At 43.4% G+C, this 25,094-nt stretch overlaps 1 protein-coding gene across 2 annotated transcripts in view; it reads left to right on the top strand.

The window, feature by feature from the left end:
* The window catches only part of FAM240B (family with sequence similarity 240 member B), a 36,486-nt gene extending 11,713 nt beyond the window's left edge, over positions 1 to 24,773 (top strand). For both annotated transcript variants that reach the window (XM_039475194.2, XM_074392449.1), the window contains 2 exons: positions 14,955 to 15,100; positions 24,167 to 24,773. In XM_039475194.2, coding sequence (XP_039331128.1) covers positions 14,958 to 15,100; positions 24,167 to 24,260 — 237 coding nt within the window. In that variant the 5' untranslated portion in view covers positions 14,955 to 14,957 and the 3' untranslated portion in view covers positions 24,261 to 24,773. The remainder of the gene's footprint in view (positions 1 to 14,954; positions 15,101 to 24,166) is intronic.
* Positions 24,774 to 25,094: the final 321 nt, after the last annotated feature.

Raw genomic sequence — 25,094 nt, 5'->3', positions numbered from 1 at the left:
CATTTTACTGAAAATAGCATTAATCCTCTCAATGGATTACACCATAGTTAAGAACTACATTTGCTAGGGGTGAGGCAGAGAAGCAGAATTGCTTATTTATCAAAGTCTCCTTTTGCTAAAGCCTATCTAATTGTTGATATTTGCCCTTCCCGTATGTGCAAAGCAGCTAGATATCCTCATTTGAAAGTGAAAAACCTGAAACACAAAGTCCCTGTGATTTTGAAGTTACAGATGATTCCCTTGAACTTGAGGCTGATGATTTTTCTGACTATTAGAGCCAGACGGACCTCAGTGGACATGTAGATCAAACACCTCAACTCACAGATGAGGAGACTTAAGTATCTTTTCCAAACTCTTTAAAAAAAAAACTTTTTAAGAAAAGTGAATGAAATTTATAAAATAAAAAGCATCAAACATGTATTTTAGAAATAACTGCATGTTAGCATTAATATGGTAACTATAAACCAAATAGCATTCAAAGCAAATAGGAGACACAGAAATTTTAATTGACCATTTAAAATACCTATCTACTGTTAGAACTATGAATTTTTTTAACTTAAACTATATATCTGTCCTATTAGCATTAGAACGCAATGAAACTGATTAAAGTTTATGTTTACTTAAATAATCATTTATTTTATGTTTGACGCAAAACTGAACTGAGAAATGTACTGGTTATTTCTATATGGGCACTGCTATGACTCATCAATTCATTAATTCAGCACGTATTTTTTGAGTTAGAAAAGCCAGTTGCTTTCCAGGCCCTGTCTTAAGGTGGTCCATTCAGATACGTTCTCCTGAGTCTAAGACCTGAAACTATGCTTGTCTTTTCACCAAGAGGTGAATACATTGACCCAGACTTTTCTGTCCTTAAGGAGACTGGAAGAACCGCTACAGAAAAGGTTCTACTAAGTCCACAACCATTCCGTCACTCCCATGACAGCAGAAGGCAATATGGAATTACGGAGCAAACATTTCAGGTTTTATGGACTTTGACCTGCAGTTTTACTTCCAGGAGTTTATGCTATAGATATGCTTATAGATGTGAACAAAACATGATTTGCTCTGGAATTTTTTGTAATAGACCCAAGCAGGAATTAATTTAAATGTCCATCCATGCTAGGATGGTTAATTATGGCATATCCATAAACAGATTACTACACAGCCGTGAAAAACAATGTATGCTGGTAAGGAAATATTTTCTTGGTTGAAAAAGGCAAAATGCAAAACAGTGCCTATTGTATGGTCCTGCTTGTAAAAAAAAAAAAAAAAAAAAAAAAAAAAAAAAAAAAAAGACAGTATTTTGTGCACATATTTATGCACATATATGCTTTCATTAAGATGGAAATACAAATACGACATCAAGAGCAGATGTCTTCGGGAAGTGTTGCTGACAGCAGTAAAGAAAGATGAGAAACACTTTTTAGTTTCGTATCCTTCAGTGCTTATTTAAAAGTATTTCACCACGTGCATGAAACGACATTCACATTTTTAAAAACAGGGTGTTAAAGGATCATCTTTGCTAATAGTGTAAAACTTTGTAACTGACCAAACTATGCTGGGGATTTTCTGGTGAGAAGGATTGAAGAAATGATGGCATGCAATAATTTCCACGTCCATCCACCCCAAGAAAAGAGAAACAAGTGACTAACAGCCTAAGAGAGGGAAACTGATGCCACTCCGAGCCCCCTACTCTTGCCCTCCAGGATCACTTCCCTCCACGCCTCCCCAAAAGTGCTGAGAGTGCTCTTCTTCCAGACGTCTCGCTGTGACCTGCGGGGACTGTCCCATTTAGAGCTGGCTGCCTCTCTGGGCGCCTCAAGTTTCTGAGGAGTTATACTTGATTGATGGAAAGCATACATTGTGTGGCAGGAAGATGGGACATCCCGGACAATTCTATTCTCACTCAACCAGGTCACTAAGGAGCCTTCCTTCCAGGTAGTCCATTATCTGAAAGGAAACAATGTTTCCGGAAACGCGGCTATTTTGGGAAATCAGACCCTGGCTGGGGCCCACTCTTTAAAAATATGCAGCCTGTAATCCCAGCACTTTGGGAGGCCGAGGCGGGTGGATCACGAGGTCAACAGATCGAGACCATCCTGGTCAACATGGTGAAACCCCGTCTCTACTAAAAATACAAAAATTAGCTGGGCATGGTGGTGCGTGCCTGTAATCCCAGCTACTCAGGAGGCTGAGGCAGGAGAATTGCCTGAACCCAGGAGGCGGAGGTTGCGGTGAGCCGAGATTGCGCCATTGCACTCCAGCCTGGGTAACAAGAGCGAAACTCCACCTAAAAAAAAAAAAAAAAAAAAAAAAAATGCATAGCCCGTTTTCTGTTCAGGAAACAAGTAACATCTATTAGTGAAGGCCAAATAGCCACTGGACTGGCAGTTTGGTGAAGGTGAGGAGAGATACAGCATTTTAGCCAATTTTTGTATTCTAGCCACCTTGCCTTTTTAAAAGCTTTTAATAGGAGCAAAATGTGTGTGTGTTTTTTTTTTTTAGAGAACTGATTACTTTTAGCTCTAAATTCTTTGGAGAATTTGGACTGACTGCCAAGTGATGTCAGCATGAGGGGATGATGGGTTCTTTGTCCACTAGACACACTGTGTGAAGGACACCATGTTAAGTAAGGTCCTTGCCCCAAGATAGTCAAGGGTCTAGTTGAAGGGACAAGATTTTGGTGTCAAAGCCCCAGGGAACAGACACCTGGCTTGGCTTCTGGTCCCAACCCAAACAGCCCTGGAGGCAAACCCAGGGGCAGCTCTGCGTGGGCAGAATGAGCTTAAGAACCTCCCATTTCCCTTCTAGATCACAATTGGGTCAAATTGAGCAGCCTGGATGTGACCAATAAACCCGCAGTGGTCCGCAGTAACCAGGAAGGGTGGTGTTAAACTCTGGTTGCTTTCACTTCGTTTTATTTCAACTCTACCAGCGCCCAGTGTATGTTTTTCCTGGAAGTGAAGGCAAAGTTAGCTACACGCAGAACTCGGAAGTCTTCTCCATTAGTCCATGTGGGGCTCTAAAACTAGTGACCCAAACGCCAAGTCCAGCCCACAGACATATTCTGATGCTCTGCAGTCTTTCGAAATGTCTATAAATTATTATCAAAATTTTAAAATAAATGACACAATGTTTTAAAAATAAGATTTCCAGCTGCTTTTGAAAAACTCAAGTATCAGGCAACACTGGGACCACGCCCCATGAGCGACAGTCGGTTGCTTGGGAGCTGAGTGACAGTGTCTGAAACAAGCCATGCCTTCGAAAATTTGCCAGAGTCTTCTAAACACACCAGGAGTCCGCAGGCTTCTGAGCGCGTGGCCCCTGATCTATCAGTAATCAACATATGGACATAAATTAGTGAGCCCAGGATTTCATGAAGCACTTACTGTGTCAGGCAAAACATTTTTCACAGCAGTCTTTTCCACTGAAAACTGGTTGATTGGTAAAGTACACACTGTTCCGTTTTACAGATGAGAAAACAGAGACTTAGTTCAAGTAACTTGCCTTATATAGAGGCTGGGGGGTCTCCTAACTCCCAGTCCTGGGCTCTTACCACCACACAGGGCTGAACAGCAGGACGCCGCTGACTCCAGAACGGGCTATCTCTGTGTGCACTGAAAATGTTCCTCAGGCAAACAATGGCCCTTAATTCCTAGCTGCCGATGGTGTCAGGAAGATGCATGTGCTCTCTACTTTTTATTTCAAAATAATTTCAGATTTCGAGAAAGTTACAAAGATAGTACAGAGTGTTCCATATACCTGTCTCCAGCTTTCTCTAATAGTAACATCTTACATAGCCGTGGTACATTTATCAAAACAATACAATTAGCATTGGTACAGTAAAATGTACTGTGGGATTTATTCAGATTCTCTCCGTTTTTCACTCCTGTATTATTGTCTCTTTTTTCTGTTCCAGGATCCAAGCCAGGATGCCACGTTGCATTTATTGGTGTATATACATATATAAAATTGCAGGCAGAATTCACTGATCAGTGCACGGATCAATGCATACATATACCAGTGCATCTATACACCTATATATGTATACACCAATAAATATATATATACCAATAAATGCAATGTGCTATATATATATATATATGTATAATCAATCCTATCTCCTTATTCTCCTCCCATCTGTGCTCATTTCTCAATCTCCCTTTATCTTTCATGACCTTGACACTTCTAAATGAACAGTGTTCAGGTATTTTGTAAAATATTCTGGAATTTGAGCTGGTCTTTAGTCGCCTCATGAATAGACAGCATTCTGGTGTTAGGGAAAGTACACCATAGAGTCATTGTGTCATATCACGTCACATCAAGGGACACATGATACCAGCAATGCTTAGAAACGGTAAGAGCCTTAAGCACATTAGTGGGTATTTGTTTCTCCACTGTAAAGTCACTACTTTCCCCTCAGTCACCAAATCATCCCAGGCTCAGGGAGAAGGCGACTTAACTCCACCTTCTAGAGAGAGGGGGAGTATCAAACAATTTGTGATCATATGTTAAAACCACCACAGTCATTAGTAAATTTTTGGAGACATATCTTTGATGTTATGCAAGCATTCTGTTCCTCTTTAAAATGTCATCCACTCATTTTACCACTGATGAATGGTTTCTGCCTGCAGTAATTATTACTACGGTATTATTACCGGGGTGTTCTCGTGGTAATTTTCTCTTTTCCTGATTCTTTCTACACTTACTCACTGGAATTCTTCTGAAAGTAATAGCTGTTCTTTCTCCTCCATTTGTGTATTTCAATAATTTATATCAATTTGAATTCATTCTTTGGGTCATAACTGACAACATGTTATTTATTTTGTTGTGCAAATTGTTCCCTCTTTGGATATTGAGAACTCCCAAGTTGACTAATTCTGCAATACCCTTCACCTGTTTTTTAAGCCTTTGTTACTTTGTGACACTACAAAATGCATTCAGGGTTTATTTACAGAGGTTGGAGCTCTGCATGAGAAGTTGCAGGGGGAGGGGCATAAATGGGAGAGAAACAGAATAAATAGCAATTTTTCTCTTGAAAGGGGATAAAAGTAATGTTTACTTTTTAGCATTCATTTGGCAGTAATTTCAAAATTACAGAAAGAATAATCCAAAGAATTCCTCTATAGGGTTAGCCAGATGCATTTATCATCACCGTTTACCCTGCTTGATTTATCATTTGCCTTATAAATTTACATATCTTCTCTGAATCACTTGAGATAAGTTGACACATCATAATCCTTCACCTCTAAATTCTTCAGTGGGTACTTCCCAAGAACACGGTCATCTGACATAATTACAGCACACTCATCAACTGTGGGAACTCTAACACTGACGCAGCCCTGTTATTGTCCATATTCCAATTTTGTCTGTTTATTCAATGTTGACCTTTATAGCATTTTGAAATCTAGTTTTTGAACAGATGGACTAACTAGACTGATGTTTATGATCCTACCCATCCTCCGCCCTGGAGCGGCACCCACCCCTCCTCTCCTGGGTGAGGTTCCTATTTCATTTAGTCAGCAAGGCTCCCTGACCCCACCCACAGACTGGCAGGATTGAGCTCGCATGTTGGACCTGGGTGGATCCCAAGCGAGACCCTTGCAGAGCATCTTAGAATAATGATAGTCTATGATGACAGATGCTAACTAGTCCTTATTTTTCGAGGGCACGTGAACTTCCCCCTAAATGAAGGAGGAAAGTGGCTTAAACTGTGGGAGGTGATGACGGGACTTTTGGCATCAGACATTGTGGCTTCAGAGCCCAGGACCAGCGCTTACTGGTTCTGTGACTTAGACAAGGATTTAAACCTTCTACCCCTGGCTTATTGTCTGGTTACAGGGAACATAATAAGATTTACTTCCCAGAGCTCTTGATACCATTAAGTGAGATAGCTTTGAAGATCACATTAGCAATTGCAAAATACGATTCATTGTTCACTGTCACTTCTGTGATGTCAGCACCCAATGAGTGGACATTCTGGGGGCTGTGAAATGAGCAGGTCTGGACGCTTGGCTCTCCCCATCATGAGCTCTGGAGCTTGGGGCAAGTCAGCCTCTCAGACTCACTTTCTTGCTCACAAATACAGGAAAGTAAAACCTAGCACAAAATGCTGAGGGTTAAATGAGATAGCATTTGGTACTGTACACAATGCAGATTGCTAATAAAAATATAGATGGTGATGATACTTATTATGGAGCAGATAGTACATTAAGTACTTTTCATGCTCCGTTGTCTGATGTAATTCTCAGAACAACACATTTTTCGTGTGATAAAATTAAGCTCCGTAAGGATCATATGGACTGAAAGTCACAGGGACTTATCTCATAATTGTGGTGTCCTTCTTTCCTGACTTGGTACCACCACAATCAATTCGGGCAGGCTCCGAGGGAATAAGATGGCTGAGTTATTGTGGACACGTCCAGTACAAATAAGCTTTTATCTCCCATGTTAAGTCCTTTTTGATTTAAAACTCCCAGCTACCCAAGAACTCACTCGTATTGCCCAGGCGATCTTCTCTTTCACCTGAGCCTTCTCATAAGGCCCAAATATACTGCCAGCAAAATCTGAGGTGGCTTTGAGGGATATTAATTATAAGGAGACTGTGCAGAGGGACTCAAGACTGAAATTCAAATAGCCGGACAGAATTTTGGAGGGAAAGTTAAAAAGATGATATTTTCTGAAAAGGTGCTAAACCAAGGAGGACACTCCCACATTGCACTCCAGCTTCCATCTGAGAAGGTGAGAGAGGATGGGAGGAAACTCCATCTGCTCTCGGTCCAGTGGGGCCCGAAGGTGGGGTGGGAGGAAAAGCCCATCCAAATGTCTTCGGGCCACAGCCAGGTGGAGCCATCTTACTCCCAGACCTAGTAACTTTGGACCTAAAGGTATTTTCACTGTGGGTGAAAAAGACCACCTGAGTGGAAATGGAGTGACGGTGAGCCCCCTGCACCTGTGGAAGCAGAATCTCCAGGTGAGGGGGCTCAACAAACAAACGCATTTGGTGCTGGTGTCAGGAGGAGTCTAGTTTTTGTTTGCTTGTTTATCCTTACCATGCCCGGCATGAAACTGGCCACAGTGAGCACTTTGACAGAAAGCGCTGAGACGAAAAGGGATGTGTGCCTTGATGTGATGCACAGGAGATCATCTTGGCAGGAAGTTAATCAGTTCTGCTTTGAGAAAGAATTGATGATTTGCATATCGCTCTCAGCAGATTTAACTGGATGCCTGCTTTCTCTGCACCTTGCTCTTGTCATAAGCTGCCATCTCTCTGTCCGGTGGCTGGGTGGTGTGCTGGTGATGACATGGGCTTTGGAGATGGGTGTGATTTAAATCCCAGCTCCATCACCATCAATAAGGCGACCTCCAGTAGTGGCTTGCCTCTTTGTACTTCCTCTGTAAAATGAGGATAAGAAGAGGGTTGTTGTGAGAACTGAAGGTGAAATGTAGAGCGCTTTGAAGAATAAAAGGTATTCAGTAAGCACTCAATAAAGAGCATAAAAATAAGCCAGAGAACACAGGCCTGCAGCCCACCAGCCATTAGGCAAACATAGGGTGGCAGGTTTTGTCTGACCACTTAGCGGGGTCAGACCTGCTCCTTTCCTGAACTCACTTCCACGCCCCCCTTGGTTGTAGGGCTGAGTTTCAGTCACCCAAACCAGTAGATTTCCCGCCACTGTCTATACTTTAAAAAGAACTATGGCCCTCTACCCATGAATTTATGAAAACTGGGGAAACAAAAAGATAAATGCAATAAACCTGATTTTTAGAGGTGGGAGGGAGAAGCAGACAATATTCCTAAGTGTTTATTATAAAAATAACCAGAATAACTCAAGTATGTGGCCTTCTGGACACTATAGCTATTTAAATTTGCTGCTCCTGCTTTTTTTTAAATTTGCTGTTGTCTTCCAGCCCCTGGGGATGGAAGACAACACAGTTATCTGGGTTATAAGAAAAATAAATGATCTTATATTCTGAGAGAATCTCGGGTTTAGAGGGAATTTAAAAGACATCAAGGCCAGGCGCAGTGGCTCACGCCTATAATCCCAGCACTTTGGGAAGCCAAGGCAGGGGGATCACAAGGTCAAGAGATCAAGACCATCCTGGCCAACATGGTGAAACCCTGTCTCTACTAAAAATACAAAAATTAGCTGGGCATGGTGGCACGCACCTGTAGTCCCGGCTACTCAGGAGGCTGAGGCAGGAGCATCACTTGAACCCGGAAGGCTGAGGTTGCAGCGAGAGAGGTTGCAGCGAGCTGAGCTCGCATCACTGCACTCCAGCCTGGCAACAGAGTGAGACTCTGGGGAAAAAAAAAAAAAATCAAGAGCACATACACGCTCCTCGCTCCTCTGAAAAGTCTCTTCTCTTCCATCTGCATACACATGGGGTGAAAGGAGCAAGCGGAAACTCAGAAGGCGCGTGAGTGTGCACCTCTGAAATTGAGTTTATAAACAAAAATCAATTGCACAAGAACAGAATGGAGACACCTGAATTTGAAAAGTTGCTCATGTAAAAAATAGGAGCTTAATCTTATAGAGCTTTAAAAGTAGGCCGGGCGCGGTGGCTCAAGCCTGTAATCCCAGCACTTTGGGAGGCCGAGGCGGGTGGATCACGAGGTCGAGAGATCGAGACCATCCTGGTCAACATGGTGAAACCCCGTCTCTACTAAAAATACAAAAAAAAATTAGCTGGGCATGGTGGCGCGTGCCTGTAATCCCAGCTACTCAGGAGGCTGAGGCAGGAGAATTGCCTGAACCCGGGAGGCGGAGGTTGCGGTGAGCCGAGATCGCGCCATTGCACTCCAGCCTGGGTAACAAGAGCGAAACTCCGTCTCAAAAAAAAAAAGTAGCTCGGGAAGGTTCAGATACCTAATGGGTTTATGTGTCTGCACATTGCTGAGTATATCTTATTTCTGTGACAATAAAAACACAACCGATCCATCCCACAGGGAATCACAGCGGCTTTCCCTTCTTCCCCACCACACAGAGAGAACAACTTGAGAAAGTAATGCTTTTCCACTCTTGTTGGAGCACCAGCAGGGGAAGCACCACATGCACGTGGCATATAGCTAATGCTTTTCTCTGCCTGGGCCAGGTGCAGAGGCAGAGAGCGCAACTGTCAGTGCCTAGGTTTCCCATCAATAACCCAGGGAAAGGCAGACCTCTTTTATTTCCTGTTTCCTGCCTTATTTTGATGCTTTTCTAAAATTGCTATCCATTCTGTTCAAAGAGGGCAATACCAGCGATGGTGAGCCCAGTAAATGGGAGCAATAAATGTAAAACAGGGTTTTTTTTTTAAAGGAAGGAAGAAGGTGGCATGGCTCATCTCAAACAAAATGCACTTTCTCTTACGGAAGTTCCTGCACGTTGTCATAATCCCACCTGCTGAAGTTCAGCTTCCCCAGCAGTTTTCAGCAAAAGCAGCAAGAAAAGCTGTGAAATCACATGGAGGGATCGAGCCCAACCGTCGGCACCGTGGCAACTGTCAACTTTAGTAAGACAGTCACTCCTCAGACATGTTCGGCATCACTCAGTAAATGTGATTATAGAGCCTGACCACAGAAAGCCCACAGATATAACATCCTAAGTGATGTAAGGGTGAGACTCATCACCAAGAGCTTTGCTGAAGGCTTCTCTGAACGTGGTCCGGTATTGGACCTGGGACAAGATGGGAAACGTCTTACACCCATGATCTAAGGCTTTCTAGTTCTTACGGCCCAGTAACAGAGATGAATAAGCCCTCAGGATGGGCCGATTCAGTAAGAACCAAAACATTTGGTGTCATGCGTAAACTAAACACAAGGAGACTGTATTTAGGTGTTGGTTCAAATTCAGTGAGCACTTTTGATGCCTGCCAGGGATGGGAGACGGACTGTGAGTTCCCTGGACAAGTATGTGGCATGTGAGGAGAGGCACTGAGGGGATGAATAGTGGGCTGTGTTGGGGGCACTTTCCTGCACATCACCACACCTCATCTCCACTTCAAGGCTAAGGAAATGGGCTCAGAGCAACTGAAGGGCTCGCCTGCCCAAAGTCACAACCGTGACAACTCCTCCACTGAGCTTTGTCTCCATCCTGGTTGTCAGGATGTGGCTGTGTTTTGCAGGCAGGACAGCTGTGTCTACATGACTCCTAATGGGGGTGCTGCAGCTTGGTGAAGAACTCCAATCCCAGTTGCTGCTGGCATGACAGCAGCAGCAAGCCTGGCCAGCCAGAGTGGTCTCTGCCTGCTTGGGTGCAGAAGCAGGATGGGGGCTGCCCCACGAGACAGCTTCGGAAGGAGGAAGGCATAGAGAAATCAACATAGTTCAGGGTTCCCTGTAGGGAGAGCACAGGGAGGAGGTTTCGAGGAAAGCTCATGAAGAAAGACACAGACTCTATCTGTAGACGGAGAATGCGCCCCCTAAGTGGGGCAGGTAGGTAACCCCCAGACTGCATCCAGCCAAATGCCATGTTTTGTTTGGCCAGCGTGGTGTTGGACCTTTTTGGAAAGCATGTCTTGAAGCAGAACACGTGCCCTTCAAGACCTAGTGCCACTGCTCCCAGTAGCTTCACTCCTTTAGGATGCTTACTGATCCCTGAAGACGTCTGAGTTCCTGTCTCCTCCTGAAGTCCTTCCAAAACTCATGCCCGCTATTCTCAAGCCACTCTGTGAAAACGGAGACCCCAAAAGTGCTTTTTGATCAAACAGGAATCGGAAGCAGACCTCGCATGCAAGATTCTTCGTAGCCCGATTTCCTTTGGGTTCACTCTGATTTTAATTTACTCCTTGGGTGTGTGGGCACCACCCTGCTTTCAGTTATTTTCCATAACACAGCTCATGACCCTGCAACTACAGTATCTGCTAGAATAAATCGTCTTTCCATTTCCAAACCACACCTTCCTCCCAGACAGAGAGGATGCGAAATGCCACGTGTATGTGAGCATGCTGTGTTCCTTGTCTTCATAATGAAGCTCTTTAGAAAACAATGTTCATTATTAATTTTGAGAAAAGAAGAACATTTCAGCGAGTACCTGTTTGACTAAGCTATCCTTTTTCTAAATACCAGGTACCTAATATGAACTTGTAATCTTTAGGGGTATTTTGTAAGTTTAAAATTCTGTGAAACTATCATGCATATAAAAGGCATTACCTTTTGCATACTTAAATTGCAAATTCTGCATTTAACACCTTCCTCCCAGTTAAAAGCAAGCACTATCTTCTTCTTCTTTTTTTCTGCTGAAACATGCAGAGAATTTTTATTTATCACGAATGTTAATACTTATATTTACTTGCAGAACAGCCACAGAGAGATGTGCAGGCAAGTTATTAGTAGGGTTCAACGGTTTAGCACACCTAGTACACAGCAGGTTGCTCACTAAGGAAGGACTTGTCATATTTTGCTCAAATGCCAACTTTTCGTACAGGATAGTTGTCATACTACATTTCTGCCAATTTAGGATTTCAGTCCATTTTTTGTTTTTTCAATCATGGTTCAAGGTCAGGTAGTAGGGGCCCCTCCCCCATCCCTCTCCCCGGCCCCCCCGACAACAGAATAGTATCCTTATTAGACGTTCCTAAGACCGAGCAATTCCAGCATGCAAATTGTGATAGGACGTAGCCGGGAAGATGAGAAACTGTAGCCATCATCTAGGGATAATATACTCCATCGCTGTTGCTTCTTGCAGCCTGCGGGTCCTCTTCGCCGCCCTCTCCATTAAACCCACTAACATGCAGGATCTTCATCTGCTTCACAATGGTGCTTTTACCCGATTCTCCAGCACCCAGCAGCAGCAGGCGGTGCGTGGCCCGGTAGACCTGCGTGTCCTTCTGCAGCTGCTTCTCGATCTTTTTGTCGGCCTCGCGCTGCGCCTTCTCGTTGCGCTTGTCCTCGGTCTTACTGTTCCCGAGGCAGCCCCATGGCGGCTACGGCTGGGCGCGGGCGCGGGAGGGCCGGGGCAGCCAGCACTATCTTCTTATCTTGAATTTGTATGTCAGGAAAATGAGATGCCTTAAATATTCCTGGAGCCTGAACAAAACCCACAGGAAACCTAATTGCTGTAGGAGGGCATGCATTCCACACCCTAGTTCTATGAATGAAAATGTAAAATCAGATCTATTTTGTTAGTGGCTTCTCTTTCAATGTCCAGTGGCTAGAAATTTATTAGAATTCTGTGCACCGAATTATTAGCCTGGGAAAGAAAATAAGTAAGAAATATGCCTTTGAAAGACAGAAGTGTGTGCGCAGGTCAGGCTGGAGGATGGCCCCAGGGTTCAGAGAGAAATTCCAGAGGCTCTATGGCACAGCTCCAGCTTGGCAGACTGCAGAAAGACTGTGTTTCCCTTACCCAGAAAGCACAAAAGCAATCCACTCTCAGATCCTCGATGTCCGAGATACTCCAAAGGGGCCAGCTCTTCGTATGGAAAAGATAATTTGGAAGGGGGTCATTTCGTTTAACTTGAATGACTGAACACCCATTAAATGCTTCAATGCATTGAAAACAAAACAAGACTGAGCCTCTGTTCACGAAGCTGTACCCCTCTAAGTAACAAACACCTCAGCGTCTATCAGTCACAGGAAAGGGTAAGGTCACCGGGCACCTCAAGTGGGAGAGGGCACCTAAGGCAAACTTCCTCTTTCCGAGGAGTGGCCGGGAGCCGTAGAAGAGTGCAGGCTCCAGGTCCTGACAGCCACACCGCTCTGAAGCTGTGGAACCTCAACAGGGTCTATTAACGCCTCTGAAAATCTGCTCCTCTATGTGCAAAATGAGATGTGAATTAGCTCGATTTGGCTATTCCACAAGGTGTACATATTTCAGAACTTTATGTTGTACCCAACTTTTATTTGTCAATTTAAAATATATTTAAAAATTATTTTTAGATGTTTAATAAAAAATAACAATGTTTTAAGTAAGAAAACAATGGCCCTGATGTAGCTGTGTGTGACCAGAGAGAACCCCCCACAGAGCGCCTGGCAGGCACTGAGGAAAACGTTCTCTCCCTCTTCTCTCCAGGCATCTCCTTCCACCCTCTCCACCCTGACCTGCTTCGCCGCCACCACCCACCACATGCTCAGCACAGTTTTTTCCAGGACAGCTCTGACTGTAGAAATAAGCAGGTGATTAGAAGATAGGTCTAGGAGGAAGAATGCTGGAAGCGGATTCTTAAAATCTTTATCAAATACCCAAAGCTGTTTTCAGTTTCAAGCTGCTTCTTACCTCGGGACACTTAACACACACTGTTCCCTTCATGCAGGAAGTTCTTGCTGCCTCTCTGATAAAGGCATCATATTCTATTATTATACATATAAAGAAAATATAAATTACTTTATATCATAAATATAAATAATAAATGTTATTCTCTGAAGCGTTTTCTAAACTCCTCTGTCACCCCCAATCCTTTGGGTGCCCCAGGAAAGCCCAGCTTGCGTGGGATCATAGGGACCTTGTAGCTGGGAAGTAAGAGACCAGGTCCCTTTCCCGTCTCCAGCCTGGGCTGAAGCACTTCTCTGAGCAAGAGCTGCCAGCCGGCAGGGAGGGCTCGGCCGAGCAGTCATTCTGTCCACCTGCCTGATGGCACTATAAGATCTGGAAAGTGGGCCACGCTCCGGTAAAAAGCAAACATCTTTGGGTTAAATGGGTGTCCCTTCATAGGCTGTATACACAAATGCTGAACGAGCTTGCTCCAGGCGTACCCATTTCCAAACGCAGCGGACATGTCTGGCGAGCAAAGAGGCTCTGCAGAGCAAAGAGCACCTGCTTTGAAGATGGACACACCTAGGTTCAAATGCCAGCACTCCTATTTTCAGTGATGGCCACGGGCAGATTCTCATCTAGTTTCCTCAACTGAACAGTGAGTGGAGACAGAGCTGCAGTGAGCATCAGATGGGACGGTGTGTAAAGCATGCCTGGCGCACACTGGGTGCTTGATAGATGGCAGAGGCTATCGCTGTTCTGTGAGGAAGGATGTGAAGAGCACGCTGTTGCCTGGGTGCTGGCTGTCGGTCATGCATGAGGCTTAGCACTTTTGTTGACGATGCACGCCTTCCGCATGCACACACACAACTGAGTTCACTCTTAAAGGATCGCTTTTTTTTTTTTTTTTTTTTTTTTTTTTTAGACGGAGTTTTGCTCTTGTTACCCAGGCTGGAGTGCAACGGCGCTATCTCAGTTCACCGCAACCTCGGTCTCCTGGGTTCAGGCAATTCTCCTGCATCAGCCTCCTGAGTAGCTGGGATTACAGGCACGTGCCACCATGCCCAGCTAATTTTTTGTATTTTTAGTAGAGACAGGGTTTCACCACTTTGACCAGGACGGTCTCGATCTCTTGACCTCGTGATCCACCCGCCTCAGCCTCCCAAAGTGCTGGGATTACAGGCTTGAGCCACCACGCCCGACCAAAGGATCGCTTTTTAAGAAAGCTAAAATAATGAATCACATACAAATAGAAAATGAACATGCATCAAATATTTTACTTAACTTACAAATAAGGAAAAAACTAGTAACGTATTACAACTAATTCAAAAGAAATTTTAAAAACGCATAGATGAAAAATTGATATTCTTGGGTAGAATAATTGCATTTTAGTGGACAAAATTTATTTGGATTTCTATGTTCATGAATCATTTTCATTACTGTAATTGTTCTATAATTTACAAAATTGTCAAATGTCTCAAAGATAGTGAAAAGGGCAAGCTTTAGAATCAGGTAATCTGGAAGAGTTACCAGATACCCTTTTTGGTTTTGTCTAATTCAAAATTTTTCACAACATTTTCTGGCATAACTATTATCATTCCTATTTGCAGCTGAGGAAATCGACTAAGAGTACAGGTGTGTGATGTGTCTACAGTCACCAAAAAAAAAAAAAAAAAAGTATAAATAGCAGTGTCTACTTGTAAGCTCATCTTTCTATCACTCCAAACCTAGAGTGGCTTTATTTGAAGGATTTGGATTTGCTTTACTTGTGTATTTCAGGGGATGAACAATCAATACATCCGTCGAGAAATCTTCTGCTGTGAAACTTGTCATGAGCTCAAAAGCTTCTGGGAAAAAGAAATTAGCAAACAGACTTTTTACCGAGAACTGGAGGAAGATCGTCAGGAAAGAAGCGCCCTGAAAAAGTATGTGAATTTTTTCTCTATTATTACTTTTAAAGTGGATCTCCTAGAAAGATGCCAGATATGAAGATGGAGGTAGTGAATTCTCTTTGGTGTCCACTGTTGTAGGAATGTACGTATGCTGGACATGAAAGCGTAAAGGCTGTACAGTGACAGGAGGAATTGCGAGCTCTCATGAGGACATGGGGGCAAGGCTTGGAAGGAAGGAAGAAGTTCACTGTACTCACAGATCCCAGAGAGGGGGTCACACATGTCCCACAGGGCCAGAGGGGAAGCTCCTGGTTTTGGTCAGGTGGGAGAAGAGCTAGCAAGAACTTCTCAGTCAGAGTCTTTATTGGGATTTCTATGAAAAAGGCAAGGCAGGGCAGAGTGTATAATTCAGGATTGGTTAGTTTGGACCATTCTGGTAGGCTTTGGGCTGTAGCAGTGGTTTCCAGTTGCCTGGTACCTGGCCCCAGGATAATCAAGGGCAGGGGAAATAGTGGCTCAGTGTGTGAGAATTAGAAACGGAGGTGGCTAGGGCTACAGACTTGAAACTGATTGGTCTGGAGATCGGCCAAGACTTTTGCTATCTCTAAGACAGGGCTAGTCCTAGCAGGGGCCATCTCTTCCCAACCAGCAAACGGTAAGATGTCAAAATATCATAAAACATGGAAAACATCACCAATACATTCACTCATTCAGTCTTGCAGGTATACCAGAGATTTTCGAGCTCAGCACTATCGACATTTAGGGCCAAATAATTCTTTGTTGTGGAGGGCTGTTCTGTGCTAAGACGTTTATCAGCATCCTTGGCCTCAAAGCTCAGCCTATCTGTGAGATCGCCGCACACATTGTGACAACCAAGGCCACCTGGAGGGCAAAGTCAACCCTGATTGAGAATCAATGACTTGTAGATTTGAACAAGACTTTTTAATACCAAAAAATGAGATTATGTTATTTATGTCTTGATGAATTAAAACAATCTCTTTGCCATTTCTTCTCTGTTGCAATCTCCAGCACATGTGGTTACACTGAATTTTAGGGTTAAGTTGACAGATATGTATATGTGTGAAAAAATCATTTAATAAAAAGATCCCTCATCTGTGATAATATCAAGATTCTTGGGAGAAAGATTCTCAGTCCAAAGAGTCTACTGAGAGATGAAGGTTTGCTTATGTGGGAAGACCTGTCATGTGGACCAGCTCAGTTCTTCTGGTCCTGTCCTGGTTCTCGGTCCCTAAAACAGGAAGAGGCTAGCCAGGATGTCTGTCTGCTAGGATGTCCACCGCAGGTGGAGTGGCAGTCATGTGTTCTCCACAGCAGAGCACCATGATTCCACATTTCTGTGTCTGCCTAATGCATGCTGAGCTGCAAACATGAGTAATTCACATGTGCAAAACTCAAAGTTAATTTCTAAAACAAAATCCTTTCTTAAGCCCCAGAGAGGAGCGTGCTTGCATACTCAGAGAAGAGCTCTGCCAACATTCCAGCCACACTCCTGGTGGCCTAATATACAAACCTAGGCTTTCCTACATGCTAGAAGAGTCTCATGTTAGAGCATCCAATCCTGGAGATTCTCAGGGAAGTGAAAGGAGTCTGTTGTGTGGTCCCCACCATCTTCCTTCCCCCAGTCCTGGCCCACTAGGCCACTGGAAGCCAGATCCCATCATCAGCCCTGTGCTGTATCTTCCCCTTCCAGAAAGCAAAAACTTGCAATATGATCTTATTTTTGTCAAGATAATAAAACATATATATACACATATATACATATATATAGTGTATGTATATAGTTACATAATATATAGAGAGAGAGGGAGAGAAGGAGAGAGTATATAAAAGAAAAGGATTAGAAGAAAACACACTAAGATACTGAAAGTGGTTATTTTTGACTAATGGGATGACAGATTGTGTGTGTGTGTGTGTGTATGTGTGTGTGTTCTCATATCTTTTCCAAAAATTTGGTCCTGTGCCATTTTGTAAGTAAAAAATAGTAATAAGTTATAAAAATGGCAATCAATTGCAAATGGTCCACAGAACAAACTGCATTAATTGCCCCGGAAATGACCCCCTCTCCTAAAGTTTGGAGCAGATTTCTCTACCTTCTATGACTGAAAGAATAAATCTTTGCACTTATCATGAAACATTCCGCTAGTCTCCCCCAGCTAAATGTTTAAAGACACGATCACAGCGGCCACAGGACTCAGAACCAGGATCCCACCTGGAGCTGGGGAAGCGAAGCAGCTCTCTGTGGTCTCTACTTCAGCCTTGAGGCCACCCACCAGAGCCAGCGTGCTTATCAATTGTGAATTAAAATCCTCAAAAGCCTTTTTAATTTGGTAAACAATGAAATTAAAACCTAGCCATTTTACTTTCGTTTTTGCTGAAAAAAAAAATGCAAATACATACCTATCCCACGTGAACCAGGTTTCACAAAAAACCTTGAATTTTTAAATGAAAACCAAAATGTCAGGACATTTGCTTAAATCCCCGCTGATCTGAGCAAATAGTTTGAAACACTGTCGTAACAAAATAATAATCTCCCAGCATATACTTGCAGACCAGTGAATCTCATAGACACCCGAGTCCCTATTTCAGCTCTGTGGACCCTGCCTCCCCCACCTCCACTATAGGCAAATGCCCACCCTCCAATGTACACATACAGGCGCACACACCTTTTTTATTCTACCCTCCATTTATATATAAAAAAAATCCAATCCACTGTACAATCAAGTAATGTTCTAAGTGTCTGAGTGAGCGGTAGAGACAAAAAACCTCCAAATCCCTTTGCTGAGAGGAGAACAATCCAATAATGTCTCATGCTCCTCTCCCTCTGCTGAGCTAACCTGGCAAGATGCTGCACCAGAGCCAGGTGAAGGGTGTTAAACACACACCTGTGGGTTCAGTGACTCTGGGAAGGAATCCAGGAATGGGGAGAATCTGTTTTTCCTTGGAACTGATGTTCTGTATCTGGCAGAGGCCTGGGGGTGAGATCACAAGGCAAAGTGGGTGGCCCCAGAACTGGAAACTTCTTTACTTTCTCTGAGTCCGGATGGAGAAAAGCAACAGAACATGGATGGGTTCATCCCCCAAAGAAGCTGGAAAGTGTTTGCAAGCAACTGATTGAGGTAATTGGAGGAGTCGAGGCTGCGTGGGCATCCTCCATGAGCATACCTCCTGGTTTGCCTGGGGCAGTCTGGTATCATCATTGACTTCAGTCCCTTTTATTTTCAAAAGTATCTCAGTTTAGATCATAAATCTTATGGACACCTAAGTGCCCAGCCGATAGCTATAACTAAGAAACTGAACAGTGAACAACTAGTTTTCATGCAAGAAATGTCGTCTTCAAAATACCTCTTCATAATTTAGCAGATCTCAACAGTGTCAAGTAGACGTTAAATCTGGGGGGAACATCAAGCCTCACCCCAAGACCACTCACCTCCCTCTGCTCTGAAACCTGCTTATCAATTATATCAACTAAGATGTTTTCAGCTTCAGGCAATCAGATATTTGACTCAAAATCTCCCAGCCAGATGAAATTACTATTTCAAACTTTTTATAAGACAAGAGTTAGTCTACAAAGAATAAGCAGAAGAGAGAAAATGTTTAGTTAGATTTTTTATTCAAACTAAAAAGATAGGAAGGAAGCAGCTGGTAAGTTGAGTTGGTCAAATCAGTATGCCAAAGCTTGCCAGCCTGTGTGGATGGACCGAGCTCTGACCCTTGACCAGAGACTCAGCCAGTGAGCTACAAGCCACAAGGAAACCAGATGCAGGCCCGCCTCTCCCCACTATGCGGAAACAATTGTCAAGGCATGCTTCCTACCCATGAGAATGGCGTAGGCGCAGCAAAATCGTCACGTCACTTTTCATACTAAAGCAAAGGCGCAGAGATCAAGATCGGAGTTCTGAGATCTGAAATGGGAGATCAAGAATTCAGTCAACTCTCAATTCCTTGAGGACAGGGAGCATTCGGTTGCTCTTCTTCACATAGCATGGTAGCCACAGAAGCGCCCCACTCGGAGGCCCTCCAGGATCATTTGCTTTGGAAACATAGCTGACTGGTAATGCCAGTGGCTCCCTTTCTGCATCTACCATTGTGGGTGAGCCAAAGCCATACCTCCCCAGGCTGCCCCTAGCCAAAACTGAGGGTGGCAGAGGTGCTAGTTCTAGGCAATTCCTGCATGACAAGGCTTCTCCAAAGGCATCCTTTGCTCAGGGACTCCCCACCAGCCCGGCCCAAGCTTCCTCAGAACTGTGCTGTGCGGTGGGTTCTTCCTACTCAATCGTTACTTCCCCGTCTCTTCACAGATGTCAGACCAGTGCTGATGTCTGTAAGGCTCTTCCTGACTGCTTCAGTTCCCTCCCTCCTTTATCTTTCATAGGCGTTTCCCACAAATCTGCTTCTTGGAGGACCGAAACTGACACATATGTTTAGTGCCTAGCATATGATAGGAAAAATATAATTGTGGATCCAGTTGTCCTCACGCACTCCAGGAATAACATTATGATCATGACTTCAGAATCTCACAAACATTATCCTGTTTTCTAGGTAAGCCCCAGTCTTATCAAGGAGAATCTGTGCTCCTAGAAATTAACAACTCCTTCACAAATCAGAAGACTCTAGGACAAGAAACAGTAAACATGACTTGGTCTCCATTTGAAAAGTGAGGTCAATATTTTTAAGCTGAAGGTAAAAATGTTCTCTCTGAGCTTTAATGCCAATCGTATGGCTCTTTTGATGTACCTGAATTTGTAGGCCAAGTTTTAAGCATTATCTTCCTCCTACGGACCTTCCCTGCTGCAAAAGGAAAGCCCCATATATAAATCAACATTCATTAGTTTACTGAGAACCCCAAAATAAACAGAAGCAACACAGTAATGAAAGATACTGACCAAAAAGGAGCAGCAAATTGTCTAAATATTCATAAGATAAGATTTAAAAGACATTTGGGCAGATAGAGACCTGAATTTGTTACCATTTAACAATAGCATATAACTGCTATAAAAAGTAAATGAATATGTTATCAACTCCAGATTCCTAAATTTTTTTTTCCTAGAATGAATGCATCACACCAAATGTGTTAATTCAGGTCCTCTAAGAAGCAGAGGGCAAGAGATTAGATGTGCATGAGATTTCTTGGAGGAAGCACCTGTGAATGAAAACTTGGAAGGAAGCTGTGGTGTGTTGATGAATGTTTAACCACTGGCTCTCTGGAGGAAAAATGTATGTGTGTATATACATGCGTATGTTTATAAATCTGACTGATACGAAAGCTGTGTAGCACACAATTTATAAACAATAGAAAATGCACAATGTTCTTTATTATAAAGCCCATATAGTCACCTGGTTCTCACAGAGAATAATAATGAAAAGTGTTTTTATTCATTTTTTTGCCAACCTTTTGTATCAGGGCCAACTGATGGTTGAAATTCAACCATAATTTGAAGAAATTATGCAACAAATAAATGCTTGATTACTATCCAATTCAGCAAAGAAGTCAATTGCTTTCTAGTACTGGAAGAATATTTCCTCAACTTTTTTTGCTATTTATAATGTATTAGCTACAGACACGGCACACTTCTAAATTTAATCCATGTTAAGATTTTGTCCATCATTTTCCTAAGTCTAGACTAAGGGTCAGGAACGTTTTCTGAAAAGAAACAGACAGTAAATATTTTTGACTTTTTAGGTGATATGATCTGTGTTGCAGCTCTTGAACTGTGTCATTGTAGTGTGAAAACAGCTATAGCCATATGTAAATAAAATACGTAAACAAGTGGGCAGGGCTATATTTCTTTCTTTCTTTTTTTTTTTTTTTTGAGATGGAATTTCGCTCGTTACCCAGGATGGAGTGCAATGGAGCGATCTCGGCTCACCGCAACCTCCGCCTCCCGGGTTCAAGCAATTCTCCTGCCTCAGCCTCCTGAGTAGCTGGGGATTACAGGCACGCACCACCATGCCCAGCTAATTTTTTGTATTTTTAGTAGAGACAGGGTTTCACCTTATTGACCAGGATGGTCAATCTCTTGACCTCATGATCCACCCGCCTGGGCCTCCCAAAGTGCTGGGATTACAGGCTTGAGCCACTGCGCCCGGCCAGGGCTGTATTTCAATAAAATCTTATTTTCAAAATGGGTGGCTGGCCAGATTTGGCATTAGGGCCAAACCTTAGTTCAGACAATGAACAAAATGGTTCATCAAGTCATGCTTGATTTATACTGTTTGCAACTTCCATGGTGTAAATATTCCCACCACAGTCTGTTTCAAGCTACCGATGAGATGTCAATGAAGACAAGTTCATAAGAGCTGTTTGGCAGTAACCCCTCATCATGTAGTACTTTCACCATACAGGTGAAATCGACCTAAGTAACCTGATGAGCAGAGATTGTTGTAAAATGCAGTAAAATCATTCGGAATAATGAATTTTGCATAGTCAGTGCCCTTGTTTTAATACAATTTCATTAGAACTTTATATAATTTACTTTTAATAACGTCTGTATTTAATAATTAGCTTAAAAAAACTCCTGAAAAGTAATCCTCGATTCTCATGAACTGTTACGAGCCAGCTTCAGCACAGCATGAAGCCAAAGAAATGACGGGAAGTCATCAGACTGTGCTGCGGGTCTGACCTCCATGAAGGAGAAAAAGAAGGAATTAGGACTGGGAAGACAGCAGGGCAGCCCTAGTAAGCTTTGGGCAGAGTAACGAGGAGTCAGTGAGCCAAAGCCACCTGCTAAAGAAGCTCTGCAGCTTGCTGGGAGGGGCCTGCGCTGATACCACGGCCATGCCCAGTGGCTGTCTGAGAGCAGCCTGCGAGAAGTGTGGCCTTGGCATTGATCTGAGGCAAATACAAATGGAAAGAAGCTGCAGCCACCAGTCAGCTTTGCCACCACACCCAGTAAAAGTTACAGTCCCTTTTGTTAATGAATGAATCCACATTAGGTTAAGAAGTCCGTCAAGTTCAATGAAACACCCAGGCAGCAGCCCTTATTAGTAAGCTTTAAAAGATCCTAGGTGACAAAAGTCATGTACTTGAAGGCAGATTTAGTTACAGAGGCTTTCAGGGATGCGTTACCAAAAAAAAGCTTGTGAAATTGGGTATTCTCCAGGTTGAGGAGGTGGATCACAAATTAAAATATAGGATGAACACTTAATAACCATGGTGCAGAAATATAATTATGAAAATTACTAATCTGTAGAAATCAAAGTAGAAGGTCATATAAGCTCAATAAATCATCCCTTTGTAAGTACAAGATACTCTGACCAGTGGTGCGGAGCGGACTTCCCTACACGTGAGGAAGCTGCCCACTTGTGGAAGAGCAGCAGCCCCGTGCTCGACAAACAGACAAACTATACTTTGATGTCATTCATTTCTATTTACAATTGAGGCAGAACGAGGACTACAACCACTGTCTTGACACTACTGCCCCATGTGCCTCCTTCTCTGGCAGTATTTCAACTTTCGGTCCCCGCTTGCTCGTGTGTTTATGCAACAGCACCACCCAGCAACGGGCTCGCGCGCCGGATTCTTTCCATTCTTTCCGGGGCCCATAATTAAGCAGAGTTGTAAGTAAGAAGTTTTCCTGAAGCCAATCTAGTAATAGGTGCCTAGAGCCTTCAAAATATTTATACCTTCTAAGTGGTATTATTTTGCCTCTGGGAGCCACTCTGAGGAAAATAGACTGGGATACAGAAAAAGTATTAAGTATTATACTCCTTGTAGGGTTATTTATAAGAATGAAAGATGAAGGTGAATTCAATTGTTTTAATTCTTTTCTGTTAATTCTGATTTTCCTGAAGTACACACATATTATCTAACCCCCAGAACCTCAGAGCATGACTCCAGAATCTTCCCATTCTTTCCCAGGCCCATAATCTAGCAGAGTTTAATACCATCCCCTTGGAAGTTAGGATTTCACTATATGAATCTGAGGGGAAACACGAATGTTCAGGCCAGAGGAGATTCCAAGTCTACTGTTTGAATATAGATATATAATGCTCCAGCACCATTTGTTGAAAAGCCTATCCTTCCTCTATTGAGTCGCCTTAACCTCTTGTCAAAAATCAACTGGCCATGTTACTGTGTATTTATTTCTGGACTTTCTATTCTATTCTGTGCTATTAATCTATTTGTTTATTCACTGCCTTGATGATGGTAACTTAATTAGATTAAGCCTCAAATCAGGTAGTGTGAGTCCTTCGACAGCGTTCTTCAAACTTCTTAAGGTTAATCTGCTTTTGCCTTTCCATCTAGAAGTTGGAACCAGCTTGTTGATAGCTATAGAGAAGTCTTTCTATCATTCTGATTGGCATTATGTGGAATCCATCTATCACTTTGGGAAGGATTGCATTTGGGATAAAGCCGTCTATTCAGACATTGCCCTTGTGACTATTCATTTTTTTCTTTCTTCATTTGTAAAAAGCCTTGGGATTTTTTTTTTTTTTTGAGACGGAGTTTCGCTCTTGTTACCCAGCCTGGAGTGCAATGGCGCGATCTCGGCTCACAGCAACCTCCGCCTCCTGGGTTCAGGCAATTCTCCTGCCTCAGCCTCCCAAGTAGCGGGGATTACAGGCACGTGCCGCCATGCCCAGCTAATTTTTTGTATTTTTAGTAGAGGTGGGGTTTCACCATGTTGACCAGGATGGTCTCGATCTCTTGACCTTGTGATCCACCCGCCTCGGCCTCCCAAAGTGCTGGGATTACAGGCTTGAGCCACCGCGCCCGGGATTTTTAAATGATTATTTTTCTTTAAGTTCTGGGATACATGTACAGACTGTGCAGGTTTGCCACGTAGGAATACGTGTGCCGTGGTGGTTTGCTGCACCTACCAACCCGTCATCTAGGTTTTAAGCCCCGCATGCATTAGATATTTGTCCTCCCCTTAACACAGGAACAGAAAACCACAAGCACTGCCTGTTCTCACTCATAAGTGGGAGTTGAAGAATGAGAACACAGGAACGCAGGGAGGGGAGTAACACACACCAGGTTTCTTTTAAAATACCCTTGAGAAGAAAAAGCCACGGTTCAGTGGACCAGCCTAGGTGGAGACAAATGCACTGAGCATGTGCACGGTTTCCCCTCCGCAGGCTCAGAGAAGAATGGAGGCAGAGGCTGGAGAGGAAGCTGAAGATGCTGGACAACCCTGATGAGAAGGAAAAGCCGGCCAACACCACCGACTGAGCGCTGCCCGCCTCACTGACTTCAAAGATAGCAAGTGACCAGGGGCAATTTTCTAGGGGAAAAAAACTAACACCCAAGTTATGCTGACTTACTAAACAGGACGCTCTCCATTTGTGCTTCCATTTGCTAGGGGATTTACATGTGAAACCTCCCCCAGTGCTAATGGGAGTTATTATCCTGCTCAATCCCCTCCGCACAGAGGACAGGATGACCGCAAGTGGGATAGGACGCTCAGGCTATTTAATAAAAAAGCTCTTGGAATTAGCACTCCCCAGGACTCACGGACCCATGTAGCATAATGTATTTCCACATTTCCTTCTCATTTCAAAATGTTTCAAGTCTTGAGACATTTGGAATGTTTTATCTAAGCTTATGGAGGGCAATGACCTTGATGAAAATTTGGTTTCCCCGGGTCTCCTGGAAAAGGAGTCACACAATCTTGTCCTTTCCCTGCTTTTTATGAACGCAGAAATGTAACTGCTTGCAGAAATAAAGCTATTATTATAAAAAGAATTTAACAATGTGGCTTGAAAAGGAGCTCGATTAATTTATGTCTTCCTGTAAATGTGTTGCTTTTTCTTCATAAACGGGTTTAATTAGAAGCATGCAATGAACACATGGCGATAAACTTGGTTGCAGCACCCTGGAGGTCAGTCCCCTGTGTGAACTCCCTTCACACCTGTCGGGTTAGCTCTCGAGTGGCATAGCAGGTGTCCAGACACATTCTAGAGTTTAAAGTCACCCTCACGTTAGCCTCCTCTCAGGTCTCAAACACGATTGTAGGGCAGGGGGCCTTCTATGGGGGCAGTAGTGATGGGGCCACCACTGCTCGGC

The sequence above is a fragment of the Saimiri boliviensis genome, chromosome 2 (genome assembly GCF_048565385.1).
Source record: "Saimiri boliviensis isolate mSaiBol1 chromosome 2, mSaiBol1.pri, whole genome shotgun sequence".
NCBI lineage: Eukaryota > Metazoa > Chordata > Mammalia > Primates > Cebidae > Saimiri > Saimiri boliviensis.
This window is presented reverse-complemented; position numbering and strand designations above follow the sequence as displayed.